At 37.5% G+C, this 15136-nt stretch overlaps 1 protein-coding gene across 1 annotated transcript; it reads right to left on the bottom strand.

The window, feature by feature from the left end:
* Positions 1-1126: 1126 nt before the first annotated feature.
* On the bottom strand, positions 1127-3161 carry LOC128860818 (uncharacterized). The gene is made up of 2 exons (XM_054098577.1): positions 3116-3161; positions 1127-3015 (listed from the first exon to the last, which is right to left on the bottom strand). The coding sequence occupies exons 1-2, from the start codon at positions 3116-3118 to the stop codon at positions 1261-1263; spliced, it is 1758 nt and encodes a 585-aa protein (XP_053954552.1). The 5' UTR covers positions 3119-3161; the 3' UTR covers positions 1127-1260.
* Between the last annotated feature and the right edge of the window lie 11975 nt (positions 3162-15136).

Below are 15136 nucleotides of genomic sequence, written 5' to 3' on the forward strand. Positions count from 1 at the left end.
CCTTTGAAATCGGTTTAGCTATTTTCTCACACGAAGAGAAATAATTTTTTCAGAAATGGTTTTGTTAAATATTTTGTATACAATGCGCTTAGATCCGAAATATCATTTTATAGCCAAAACATCACTTTAGATTAAGTTAATGTGAACAATGACTTCTAACTTAGCTAATTTTTAATCCATTTATATATTTTTTTTTGTTTTGAAAAAGTAAAAGCAGACCATTTCGAAATGAAAGCAAGTGAAGGCTCAGACATAAGTTTTTGTGATTGAAATTGTGAAATTAAAATTGTATCACCCTGTGACGACATGACCAGAGAAAGCCTACATTCATTTTAATTTAATCTTTAGATATCCTCATCACTTATGTATATGGCCGTGTTATGCCTTTGAAATCGGTTTAGCTATTTTCTCACACGAAGAGAAATAATTTTTTCAGAAATGGTTTTGTTAAATATTTTGTATACAATGCGCTTAGATCCGAAATATCATTTTATAGCCAAAACATCACTTTAGATTAAGTTAATGTGAACAATGACTTCTAACTTAGCTAATTTTTAATCCATTTATATATTTTTTTTTGTTTTGAAAAAGTAAAAGCAGACCATTTCGAAATGAAAGCAAGTGAGAGCTCAGACATAAGTTTTTGTGATTGAAATTGTGAAATTAAAATTGTATCACCCTGTGACGACATGACCAGAGAAAGCCAAATTTGGAACCACGCATTACATGACATTTTATGAATTGAGTTTGACGTGTACAATCCCATATGACTGTGTCATATCTGAATTTTCTAAACATTCTTCAACAAACGTGGGAACAAGATATATTTACAAGAAAGCTTTATATTATATAAACAATCCAAGCGTTTCACATCATTCACTTCTTAAATTTGTTATCATGCAAAAGCGTTAAATAAAGAAAAAAATACCCTTGCAGTGAATTGAGGTAAAAATAATTAATTAAATTAGAAATTGTTACTGGTCAAGTTTTCGACCATGGGCGGCACTCAAAAAATAAATGTTTCAAATAAGTCATTCAAAAATGAAGACATTGCCAGGATTTACATAAATATTCCCTGATGAATATTACATATTTGAAATAAATATACTAGACAGTTTTACATGGTTTATAATCTTTATTAATTTCAATCGCCATTGTTTTCTCAGGTCTTTGCATAGAAAAGACAAGGAAAAAAATCTTGAACGAAAAAGCATCTATTGCAGTTGGCTAATACTAGAAAAAGTCTCGTTTGCTAGTCACTTAGGAGCTGAAGGGTGGCTGAGGGTCATTAGGGTAGGAGTATCCTTTTGGTCCAGATGATGGTGGGAGGTATTCCTTTGGTGGGGAGGGTGGTGGTGGTGGTGGTGGTGGCGGTGCGGGGCGTTTTGGTGCGGGTGGAGCTGGTTTATTGGTTGGGGGAGGAGGCAGATATTCCTTTGGTGGTGGTGGGGGTGGACGTTTTGGCGCTGGTGGAGGAGGTGGAGGGCGAGCCGGCGGAGCAGGTTTATTGGTTGGTGGTGGAGGCAAGTATTCCTTTGGTGGTGGTGGAGGTGGAGAAGGGCGTTTGGGTGCTGGCTTTGGTGGAGGTGGTGGGGGTGGTGGTCGTTTTGTTGGTGGTGGGGGTAAGTATTCTTTTACTGGCTCCGGGCGGCTTTCAAAAGGAGTTTTTGGAGCTTCATAATGATAACCATTTTCGTCTTTGGCGCCGGCTGCTTGTCGGGCAGGAGCTGGAGAACGGTGAACTGGAGCTGGGGCAGAGGCAGCTGGAGCGGCATTGTAAGACGAGCCTCCGAACGAACCAGCTGGAGCAGAAGCGGAAAAGCGAGATGAACTGCTTGAGTAAGATGCAGCTGGAGCTGAGGCAGCTTGGTGAGAGGAACCATGAGAGTAAGACGTGGTAGGGGCTGAGGCAGCATGGTAAGAGCTACCTGAATAAGATCCAGCAGGAGCTGAGGCAGCTGAAGCTGGAGCAGCGTGGTACGATGAGCTACCTGAATAAGATGCCGAAGGGGATGAGGCAGCTCCATGCGAATAGGAAGCAGCAGGAGCTGAAGCAGCTTGATAAGACGAGCCACCAATTGCACCTGAAGAATACGAAGCAGCAGGAGCGGATGCAGAGCCATGAGATGAGCCACTTGAATAAGATGCAGCAGGAGCTGAGGCGACTTGGTGAGATACTCCATGTGAATAAGAAGCAGCAGGAGCTGAAGCAGCTTGATAAGACGAGCCACCAATTGCACCTGAAGAATACGAAGCAGCAGGAGCGGATGCAGAGCCATGAGATGAGCCACTTGAATAAGATGCAGCAGGAGCTGAGGCGACTTGGTGAGATACTCCATGTGAATAAGAAGCAGCAGGAGCTGAAGCAGCTTGATAAGACGAGCCACCAATTGCACCTGAAGAATACGAAGCAGCAGGAGCGGATGCAGAGCCATAAGATGAGCCACTTGAATAAGATGCAGCAGGAGCTGAGGCGGCTTGGTGAGATACTCCATGCGAATAAGAAGCAGCAGGAGCTGAAGCAGCTTGATAAGACGAACCACCAATTGCACCTGAAGAATACGAAGCAGCAGGGGCTGGTGCAGAGCCATAAGATGAGCCACTTGAATAAGATGCAGCAGGAGCTGAGGCAGCTACGTGAGACGAATCAGGTGCATAAGAAGCAGACGGAGCTGAAGCAGCGTGGTAGGATGAACCACCTGAGGCGGCTTGGTGAGACACTCCATGCGAATAAGAAGCAGCAGGAGCTGAAGCAGCTTGATAAGACGAGCCTCCTGAAAAATAACTGGCTGGAGCTGACCCACTTTGATAAGATGAACCACCAAATGAACCTGAAGAGTATGATGGAGATGGAGCCGAGGCGGCATGCCTATGGCCAGCAGGGACGTCTACAACTGCTCCGCCACTTGGCCTATTGTAGTGATACCCATCATCCTGCAGATTATCACTATGTGCGAAAAGGTGTGACACATCAGCCGTGACTGCCGCCACGAAAGTTAGCGCTAAAAATAATCTCTGCAAAGAAAACACACAACTAACCGTAAAAATTTGAACGCCTACAATATGTATTATATGTATGTATTCAAACATTTGAAAAACACAGAATGAGACTTACCATTGCTTATTGTCTAATTCTAATCCACACGTTGGATGTAGACGATTGACTGTGACTACTTTCTAAGCGTGGAAATTATTTATATGAAGTCGAACTCACCTTTGAATAAGGATTTAAATGGTTTGTGGTTACGGTCTCACCTCTGTCCAAATGCTTATGTATGCCTTCATTATGGCAACAGCATTGATGGGCAACATGACAAGCGAGTCGAGCAACAGGCGGAGGGGGATTGGATTGGGTTTGTAAAGAACTAATCTAACCGGCTTTGCCGAACGACTCCCATAAAAAATTCTTAAACGATATATTTCAGCACAAATAACATAATAAAAATACGTTTGTTTTGCTTATATTCTATTTCTATTTTGAATTTTGGCTTGGATGTTAATTAAACCTGAATACTATCGACTGGTAATTCTGTGACGTTATTTCTTTACTGTCTTGTTTTCATATTTTACTTTAGGGAAATAAAAATCAAATTAGATAATACTAAAAGAAGATTTCGTAATGGTGACAGCAAGATCACAAACCCGTAGTATTATTCGCTACAACAAATTATGGTGGGATGAATATGCTCATTTAAACTTGAATAAGAAGCCTAAAAATAGTGAATAAAAAATTAGCATACCAATGTGTTTACGTATACCTTTATGTTTTATCTCTCTCACAACTTAAGAATGGCCACCCTAGAAAAATTTGGTTTCAATTAAGAATAATATAATATAATATAATGAAATAAAGATTAAATATAAATTTATCCATCAATTTGTGGAGCGTTGTTTGAAGTTTTTATGAGAAGTAGTATAAGGGCTTGCATTGAGTTTATAATTTTTGATGTGATGTTTCACATTGAAGAAGTTACATATGTTGATATGCCGATACATGTATGTATCAGACGTAAAGCACCGAGTTTTATATAATATAATACTAACTACAAGTCCGGATTCCCGCTTCATTAGCAAAAAAATTGAAATTCAATTCATAGCTGAAGGCAAACAAAAAAAAAGAAATGAGGGCGAACATGTTTATTTATTGATTAATTTATGTAAGTGAATGAATGAAGTTCTTACTGAAAGGATTGTATTTACAAAAATTCTTCAGCGAGATGAGAAAAATAATGCTTACATACACAAATGTGACTCTGATAAATGCATAAAACATATAATACCGTTACATTAACAGTCATGTTTATTAAATAAAAAGCGGTACGTCTGCACTGCGGATAACATTCAATAATGATAGAATATAAGATTGCGCCAACCTAAGCAGTGACGTCAGAATAGGCGAAAGCAAGTGCAAAGGAAGGAAAGAACTGCATCCGCAGGTTTTATTATCATTTTTTACAAGGCAACACGCGTCATTTAATCTTTATTATTTTTTTTTGTACCTTAAAAATCAAAATATTCACTGATTGATTTACAAAATTGTGGTGAACGAGGACAAAACGAAGTACCTCCTGTAATCAAACAAGCAGTCGGCGCAATCGCATATCGGCACCCACGTCACTGTTGACAGTTATGATTTCGAGGTCGTAAAAGACTTCGTTTATTTCGGAACCAGCGTTAACACCGATAACAATGTCAGCCTGGAAATCCAACGTAGAATCTCTCTTGCCAACAAGCGCTACTTTGGACTAAGTAGGCAACTGAGCAGTAAAGTCCTCTCTCGACGAACAAAACTAACACTCTACAAGGCTCTCATCATGCCCGTTCTAACGTATGGCGCAGAAACGTGGACGATGACAACATCCGATAAAGCGACGCTTGGAGTGTTTGAGAGAAAGATTATGCGGAACATTTTTGGACCTTTGCACGTTGGCAACGGCGAATATCGCAGGATTTGAACGATGAGCTGTATGAGCTTTACGACGACATAGACATAGCGCAGCGAATAAAGATCCAGCGGCTACGTTGGCTGGTCATGTCGTCCGAATGGATACACACGCTCCGGCTCTGAAAGTATTCGATGCGGTAGCAGAGGAAGAGGAAGGCCTCCTTTGCGTTGGAAAGATCAGTGGATAAGGAATTGACTTCACTTGGTGTGTCCAACTGGCTCCGGTTAGCACGAGAAAGAAACGACTGGCACGCTTTGTTAAACTCGGCCAAAATCGCTTAAGCGGTTATCGCGCCAATTATGAAGAGAAGATTCACAAAAGGTAACTTTGCACACATAGGTCTGTTTATTTTCTGTACTGAAGTCACTCAAAACAGTCGCTTCTTTAAAAAAAATGTAGGTATTGGGGTAGCACTTTTGTATTTTCTAATATATATCGTGGATAAATTCATCAAGAATCAATGCCAAGCCTCCGAGTGCATGCCTGCCAAAAACTATCTGTATATTTTATACTTATGCATAAGTACACACATATATATTTATACAGTATACAAATACAAAAGTATCAGAGTTGTCAAATAACTAAATGGTTTTTCCTTATTCCTAAATATTTCCAATAATTCAGTTTTTTCAAGTATTAAAATAAGTAAGCTACACAATTATATGTATTCAAATTAGTCGAACGAATTCTATTATTCTGAATATATTTATAACTTCGTTAAATGAATTACTTATTTTCATTATACTCTTTTATAATCAGAATTATAATTGAGTTTTTAAAAATTATTGATAAGTATGGTATACTTTAATTTCCGTTAGTCAGAATCATTTGAATCATAACTAATAATGATTTCTGCTAACTTTAAATTTATTACACAATCAGACACAAAATTGCCTACCTTTATTTTTAAATAAAAATGTCGGTTTTTCATAACAAAAGCGGCATAAGAGGTTTCGTGTGGGACTCTATTATCGGTCACAGTAAAACAGTTGAGATCAAAAATCCGAATTTTAGGTTGAGTCACATGCCAAAACTGGTCTTGGAAATGTATGCATGGAATATTATACAATAGTTTTGAAATAATTTAGTGTAGTATAGGGCAACTAAGAATGGAAGGGAAATAACGTAGGCATTTCTATTTGTGAGCAGCATTGTTGTTACTATTTAGTTTTCGTATAATTAAACAACTAATAATAATTTCATTTCAAAAACCCCAGGTACACACGATTGCGGAGAATGTACTTCAATGAATTGTAAATGCCATGAGATATCATTCCCACTAAAAATATGTTTTTTTTGTTACCTTTTTCCTGTGAGAGCATCTTTTATTTTTATACTTATAATTAATATGCTACTGTATGGAGTATATCATATACGTATGTTTTTATATTGTATGTATGTACATACGTATGAGTATGAGTTAGCTCTCGAGCATTTCAAAAAAGGAGTGTCGCATCGTGAAATAGCTGAAATTTTACATTTAAGTTCGTCAACAGTTCAGCACATTATTCAACACTTTATGCATAACAATCGGGTGGTAAATAAGGGACCACAGGCTCCACAGAGAAAGAGTTTTAGTAGTTAGTGCGCCAAGTGAAGAAAAATCCTGCAACAGGGACTATACAGTTAACTGAAGTGACCAAAAAGGCATCATTATGGTTTGGGCATGCACGTCATCAAATGGAGTTGGAAATTTGACCTTTATCGAAGAAATAATGAACAAATATATTTATTTAAAACTTCTACAAGAAAATTTGGTTCAAAGCGCTAGAAAATTACAAATTGAAGATGACTTTCGCTTTTATCAAGAAAACGACTCTAAGCATAAGTCACAAATAATCAAACATAGTTGAAACCCTGCATAATCATCGGATTTGAATGCTAACGAAAATACGTGGTCGGCTTTGAAGACAAATATAATATAAGATAATATTACATCCATAACAAATCTCATCTTAAAAAAATGATTCTTAAAGAGTGGGATCAAACTAGTTCCAAATACATAAGAACTATAGACTTCAAGCGGTAATTGATAACAAAAGAAAAATTTTAAAAATTAGAAAATACATGTTAAACTTGTTTGTGTTTTATACTGAGAAATGAAATAAAACAAAATAAATAAAATATCTGCATATTTTGCAAAATATTGTGAGATTTAGAATACTTAAAAAAAAGCGATTTGTGTAAAGTTAGGTGTGAGTGACTGTATATCCAAGAATTAAAAAAAAATGTTGTGCCCATAATTTATCGGTTAATAGACGTAAAGTTGTTCAAATGCTAGCAGCGTTGCTAAACTGACGAGTTTATACAACAAATATCATAATACCTATTATACCCAGAGTAGTCAGCTTGTATATCCATTTTTATACAATGAACTAATTATCGAAAACTTTTTAACGTGTTTAGCCGACTTATATATAATATTATATATATTTGAAATATATGTTCGTAGGAAACCAGGGGATTGTTAAAAACTTGCAATAAAAACGTTTGAAAATATGGTTATGGAATTATAAATAAATAAACGTACCGGTCATAAATATGGCGAGGTTTGGTTTGTTGGAATATCCAAAATAAATTATTTTGTAACGCTTATATGTATAGGGTGGTCTTTATAATAGGTCTATTTATAAGTTCGTGCGGTTTTACAACAGATGGCGTAACTTGATTATTATTCCATCGATCCACATTTCCAAACATTCATTGGAGAGCTACTGTCGTAAGGCACAAACGTCAGTATAAGTTTTTTATTTGAAGCGTAAACAACAATATTTTTACCACACTTGAAAATGTCGAATTTCGTGCCAAATAATGTGTTTTTGCGGGGAATTCTTCTTCATTATTTTAATATGAAGAAAAAAGCAGCCGAAAGTCATCGTATCTTGGTGGAAGTTTATGGTGAGCATGCTGGCGAACGTGCCAGAAGTGGTTTGCACGCTTTAAAAGTGGTGATTTTGGCTTGGAAGACGAAGAACGCGAGGGTGCGCCGCCAAAGTTCATAGATACCGAATTGGAGGAATTGCTCGATCAAGATCCGGCTCAAACGCAAGAAGAGGTTGCAAAAACTTTGGGAGTTGATCAATCAACCATTTCCAAACGTTTAAAAGCCATGGGAATGATCCGAAAGGTAGGCCATTGGATGCCGTATGAATTGAAGCCAAGAGACGTTGAACGCCGTTTTATGGCATGCGAACAACTGCTTCAACGGCACAAAAGAAAGGGTTTTTTGCATCGAATTGTGACTGGCGATGAAAAGTGGGTCCATTACGACAATCCAAAACGTCGGGCAACGTATGGATACCCTGGCCATGCTTCAACATCGACGTCGGCGCAGAATATTCATGGCCTGAAGGTTATGCTGTGTATCTGGTGGGACCAGCTGGGTGTTGTGTATTATGAGCTACTGAAACCGAATGAAACGATTACGGGGGATGTCTACCGACGACAATTGATGCGTTTGAGCCGAGCACTGCGAGAAAAACGGCCGCAATACGCCGATAGACACGACAAAGTTATTTTGCAACATGACAATGCTCGGCCACATGTTGCACAAGTGGTCAAAACATACTTAGAAACGCTCAAATGGGATGTCCTACCCCACCCGCCGTATAGTCCAGACCTTGCGCCATCCGATTACTATCTCTTCCGATCGATGCAACATGGCCTGGCTGACCAGCACTTCCGTAATTACGATGAAGTCAAAAAATGGATCGATTCGTGGATTGCGGCAAAACCGACCGAATTTTTCACAAAGGGAATCCGTGAATTGCCAGAAAGATGGGAAAAAGTAGTAGTAAGCGATGGACAATATTTTGAATATTAAATTTGTAACCATTTTACGTCAATAAAGTTTCAAATTTCGAAAAAAAACCGCACGAACTTATTCATAGTCCTATTACATATATAGTGATTTAGTTCAGAAAATTCAAAAACTTAACAACAAGCTATTTTTTCAGTTTATTCTTAAGGGGAAACATTCCCATTATTTAAGGAATACTATTTACTGATTACGGTTTCTGGCTCTGTTTCACGAATGGATTGCTCGATACTCGTCTTAGGGGTTTGAATCGTTAATCGCTTGTTCAGATAACACCGGTTCTTCACGGCACCACACAAAACAATTTAACGGCGTCAAATCGCAGCGCCGAGGTAGTCAATTGACATCATCGAAAAGTCACAAAACATCGGTTACTGTTCAAATAAAAATGGGCCAACGATGTCGACGTTCCAAAATCTGCTTTAATTTGTCACTCTCTGAAGACGCATTGGCTTCTTGACGGCCATATAAATGAGTTTGTAAAGGGTGCCTGGAACATCTGACAGATTTGGTACCTACATTCAGAAAACTTGAATATTTAAAGGAGTAGTGATGATAAGATTGCCATTAAATTTGATCAATAACTGCTAGAAGCTGCAAGTTTTTAATGGAACTACTTTCAAGATTTTACTCTTATACTGCCATTAATATTTGCCCATGTGTGTATTAAGAAATGAAGAGCATTAAGTATTTGCTATTTTTTGAATATATTAGGACAACTCGTTCTAAAAGCGTTTAATGTGCATTCCACTGCTCTTGTACAAAGACTAGTAGTAAAGAAAATGATTGCTAATATAATTTAAGCAACAATTATTGCTGGAAGTGTTCAAGAAGAAGAAGTAAATAAGATAAAAATAGTTCTAAATATATTATAAGTATATCTCTTTAAATTTATGCTGAAGATAAGGTTTGTTTTGTTGATTTTAGATTTTTATTTCATCACACCGAGTGACGTCGGATACTTTGTTAGTATAATATATGCATATATGCACATTGTCATTATAATATCAGGATGTTGTTCCACAAATGGAGGGACGCAAAGTTTTATGCCGCTTCCGAACGGCAGATAGCGTTTATGAGGAGCTTTTCATGGCAGAAAAGGCAGTGGTAGTTCTTGCAACAATTTCGTGTAACTACGTAAATATTCCTCGTCATGAATGTGTTCACGGAAATATAGAATTAATAAAATGAAATTCTCTTGATTCTGAAACATTTGGTATTAACTACGTACCTATATCGCTCAATTTCCTTTAGCATTCTTAAATGAACAAAGTGGCTGACACTACCAGTACATTGGGTTTATTCCAATATTATCAGTAAAGCAACGCGATGGCAGATTGCATTCTGCATCGAACACTTCGACAACAACATCACTAATTGAAGCTGCGTTGCAGAGTTTTGAACTCGAAACTTCGGCTACTGTATATGCTTTGAAAAGATTTAAAACACAATTTATGGGAACTCCGTTTACTATTGTGCAAACTGTAATCCTTTGGCTCAAGTGCCGGTAAAGAAGAAGGTTAATCCAGGTATTGCTGGGTGAGTGTCCACATTTGAAAATTACAACTATAAAGCAAAGCATCGTGCAACCACATTTATAGGAGGATGAACTGAAAGATGGGTTAATTTTTAAGAAAGGTGAGGGCATTTAAGCTAGTATGTTCCTAGAGAAATGGAGATAAATGTAATTGGGTTAATCATTATATCGAGGTGGAACACTAAGAAGAAATTATTGATATAGAGGAAGAAAGTAAAAAAAATTATAAGAAATCGGTAAGATCTGCCAAGAATTACGTTACAGTTGTTATAGACATGCTAGAACCACGAGTGCTAAAGAAATATTTTTTTAGTGTGATCCACTGCTAGACATTTTGCGGAAGCTAGCAGAATCAATCAACCACTCCTGTCAGGCAAGTAATCTCGATAATATTAAATACTCGTATGCTATTAACAACTCTTTGCAGTCTTCAACCAAGAGATCTCCGTGCCATTTGTTACTTGGTGGTAGAATTTTGGGAGGCTTGCGAACTTGAGCAATTTCGTGAAAAAGCCTTTCGGCATATCAAAAAATCTGAGGAGTACAGTTTTGAATATTTTATGAAGCACAGTGCAATAGCAGAGAACTACGAGGTCGGAGACTGTTTTGTCATGAAATATGTCGACATTATCATTGGGACAAATAAGAAACTAGTCCCCAAATATCGCAGGCCTTATGTAGGTAAAACGGAAAATTTTTCCTGACTAGTTTTTTATAACGTCCAAAGTAATTACTTAAAAAATAGCGAATTATTTAGCTTCCATTTAGTATAGTTTCATTCAATATTAGATCTCTTAATTAATATGTATTTTGACAGTCGCACGAGAATCTTAAAATGAAAATTTTTTTTAAATACACTATGAAAATGAAAAATTTAACAGTAAGCACTAAATCTACGAAACATACTAAGTTGTGCATTCTGTTTATGCTAAGATTATTCTTAAAATGTCTGCGAGATCACAGGCAATTTATAAAGCGTTTTTCGGTAAGAGCGCTTCAACTTTTTTTTTTGAATAAAACACAAACGGTTTGACTTTTTTAATTTTTTTTTATTATCGAGTTTGAACATATACATTTAAGTATGAAATTCGATTTCTTTTGCATGACCACCGCGTGCACGTTTTACGAAGTCCAATCGTTGAACCCAATTTTCGACCACTCTTTTGCATAAATCGGCCGAAATTCCAGCAATTTCGCGTTCAATATTGGCCCTGAGCTCACAAATCGTCGCCGGCTTGCTACTGTAGACCAATGACTTCACATAACCCCAAAGAAAATAGTCTAGAGGCGTCAAATCACACGAGCGCGGCGGCCATTCGACCGGTCCATTTCTGGAAATAATGCGCTTATCGAACTTACTCTTCAACAAATCAATTGTAGCGTGTGCTGTGTGGCTTGTGGCCCCGTCCTGTTGAAACCACATGTCGTCTAAGTCCATACCATTCAATTGCGGCCAGAAATAATCGTTTATCATGTCGCGGTATCGATTTCCATTCTCAGTAACGTGGCGATCGTTCTCGTCAACGAAAAAATATGGGCCAATTACGCCGCCGGCATGTAAACCGCACCAAACAGTGATTTTTTCGGGATGCAACGGTGCCTCATGAATCACGTGTGGATTGCTTTCTGCCCAGTAACGCATATTTTGCTTGTTGACAAAGCCATTGAGCCAAAAGTGAGCTTCATCACTGAAGATGATTTTTTGGAAAAAATCTGGATCATTTTCGAGTTGATCTTCAGCCCAATTTACGAATCGACGTTGCTTCAAATGGTCAAACGGCTTCAGTTCTTGTGTCAGCTTGATCTTGTACGGATGTAGGCCAAGATCTTTTCGCAAAATTCGCCACAATGACGACACAGAAAGGCCCAATTGTTGAGAACGTCGTGTGAGCGACACATTTCCGTCTTCTTGAACTGAAGCCCTGGCGGCAGCAATATTTTCAACACTTCGTGCACTTCTTGCTCTCACTGGCACCGGAACATTTTGTAGCGAAAACGTAGATACAAATTTTTTCACTAGACGGTCGATTGTCGAACGGGATGGCTTGTTAAATGGACCGTAAAATGGCCGTAATGCTCTTAAAGTAGCAGCACCAGAACGATTATTTTCATAAAAAATTTGCACGATTTGCAATCACTGCTCAAGTGTGTAGCGTTCCATGATGAAATGTATACTAATGAAGTTTACAAATGACAAGCGAAAAATAAAAAATATTGCGTCGTTCGCCCTCCCTATCGGAAAAAAGTTGAAGCGCACCTATTGAAAAACGCCTTACTTATGCCCTAAATTCACAAAACAGGGCATATGAATTAAAAATAACCTTTGATAAGAAACAGAAGTGATCAGTTTTATATAAGAAAACGCAAACTAACAATACATACATATATCAAAACGTAAATATTGTATTAGCCTCATAACTGCCTGCACATCACGTGGACTGCCGTGTGACCATCTTCTCGGCTAAATCAGTGAAACCCCCCGATTCTGGACTGCTCGCATTTGCTACTGCAAGTGCTTCTGTTACGCCTGCACCTGAGCCGCTCTGTTTGATTTTATTTATGTTTGTTGTTTCTTACTGCTGTGGTATGTTAACTTATACGAGTATACTATATTCGAAATTTACAATTAAGTTTAATATATTCTTATATAATTTAATTTGAAATATTTTATTTAGGATAAATTTGGCCTGTACCCTTAAAAACGCTATTTTACTTATCTGCAATGTTTTGATGGCATTCATATGTGATATGTTGGATACCACGTTCAAAGAATCAGTAAACCGTGTTACAGTATTATGTAGGTCATTTCTAATTATTATTATTATTATTTATTTGTTATCTATAATTAAAATTACAAAATAACTTTTTAGCACAAGCTACCAAGGCTATCGGCTTAGTCATATGGTTATAATACTTATTTCTAAAGGTTTAAATTAAGTGAAACATTTCAATATCTTTAAGGAAGTTAACAATTTGCCTTATATTAGATTCTGAGGGGGTTATAATACTTATTTCTAAAGGTTTAAATTAAGTGAAACATTTCAATATCTTTAAGAAAGTTAACAATTAGTCTTATATTAGATTCTGAGGGGTGTCGTAGGATTGGCGGGAGTGTGTTCTGTGTTTGAAATGCTTGAGAGCGTTGAGCGTGAAGATTTGGGCAATCTGATAAAATATGCTGAATTGTTAGGTTGTTATTGTTGCAGAAGTGACACTTGGGTTGAGATTTCGATTGCAAAATATATTCATGCGTTATAAGTGTGTACCCCAATCTGAGGCGTATGAAGCATCTGTTGGCCCATGTTGAAGTGTTGGTTGGAAGTTTGATCTGTGCACCGAGAGGGTTTATATCTTTGTATGGATGTGTGTAAGTTGACCATTCCTCATTAAGATGTTTACGTAGAGCGTTAGAGTAATAGGTTTCTAGTGACTTCACATCAAATGGCATGAAGACAGTCTTTTAACGAGGATTTTGCAGCTAGGTCTGCTTGTTCATTGCCCAAGATGCCTGAGTGAGATGGGATCCACATCAGTTTTATTTTTGGTGATGCGCTCATAAGTAGTTGTTGCACCGATTGTAATGGGCTGTCTCTTATGTGAAATTTTTGGGAAGCTAGGAATACCGATTTACTGTCTGTACATATAACGTAGCATTTGTTGGTTTCTTCGGCCATTTGTAGTGCCGAGATTAATCCCTGTAGTTCTGCGTCAAATATGTTTGCATATTGTGGTAGTAATCCGTGGGACTGTGTTAGACCATTCTCGTCTGTAACAGCAAATGATACACCGTCTTTTTGTTTTGACCCGTCGGTAAACAGAAAGCTCCATCCTTCCTGCTTTAGTGGAGTAACGATGCTAGAGTATAGCTTTTGAAAATTAGATTGACATGTCTTGTCTTTATGGTGGAGTGTCAACTCATTGATAAATATCTTGCTGTCAAGTTTCCATGGTGGGATTTTTGCTGGCGTAAGTTTTGGTGGGGAAAAACTTAATTTGAGAAATTCTGCAAGTTCTTTTATCTCACACAAGGCGGATTTTCTTTTTATGGCCGTTTTTCGTTTGTTAAGTAGTTGGATTTCACGACTTAGTACGTTTGGTGAGTAGGAGTAGAGTTTGTAAATTATACGGCTTCTGAGATATTTTATTCTGGATTCGATTGTCTGAAAGCCCCCTTCGGTTAGCAAGTTCTTTATTGGTGTAGTTCTAAATGCTCTTAGGCTTCTTCTCACAGCAGAATGGTAAGGGCCTTTGATCATCTTGAGGTGATTTTTAGAGGTGGAGCCATAGATTTGTAATCCATAGTCAATTTTGCTCAGAATTGTTAGTTTGGTGATATCGATTAAGGTGTTAGTATGCACATAACTTTTTTTTGAGGATAGATATTTTATAATATTCAGCCTGGTAGCTAGTGCGTTTCTTATATTAGAACAATGATACTTAAAGTTATATTTAGAATCAAATGTTACACCTAATATTTTCATATTATTATCATTAGGTATAGTATAGTTGTTATTTTTGAGATTTATTTCCCTACAATTTCGTTTTTTGCAAATATGCAAATGTTTGCATTTATTTAAGGAGATTAGGGCGCCCGATGGTAGTGACCGGTTGTGTATGGCATTTAAGGCGTTATTGAACGACTCTTCAATGTCTGAGGTTTTTGTTTGGGTGGAAATGAAGTAAAGGTCGTCGGCATATAAGCAGTGCTTGATGTTACGGTGTTTACTCGTAAGTCTGCTTATGTCGCCGAATGCCACCAAGAAAAGTGTGACCGACAATGGCGAGCCTTGGGGAATTCCGTTGTGGAGGGGGAATGTTTTGGAAAAGGTGTCATTT

Source organism: Anastrepha ludens, chromosome 4 (genome assembly GCF_028408465.1).
Source record: "Anastrepha ludens isolate Willacy chromosome 4, idAnaLude1.1, whole genome shotgun sequence".
NCBI lineage: Eukaryota > Metazoa > Arthropoda > Insecta > Diptera > Tephritidae > Anastrepha > Anastrepha ludens.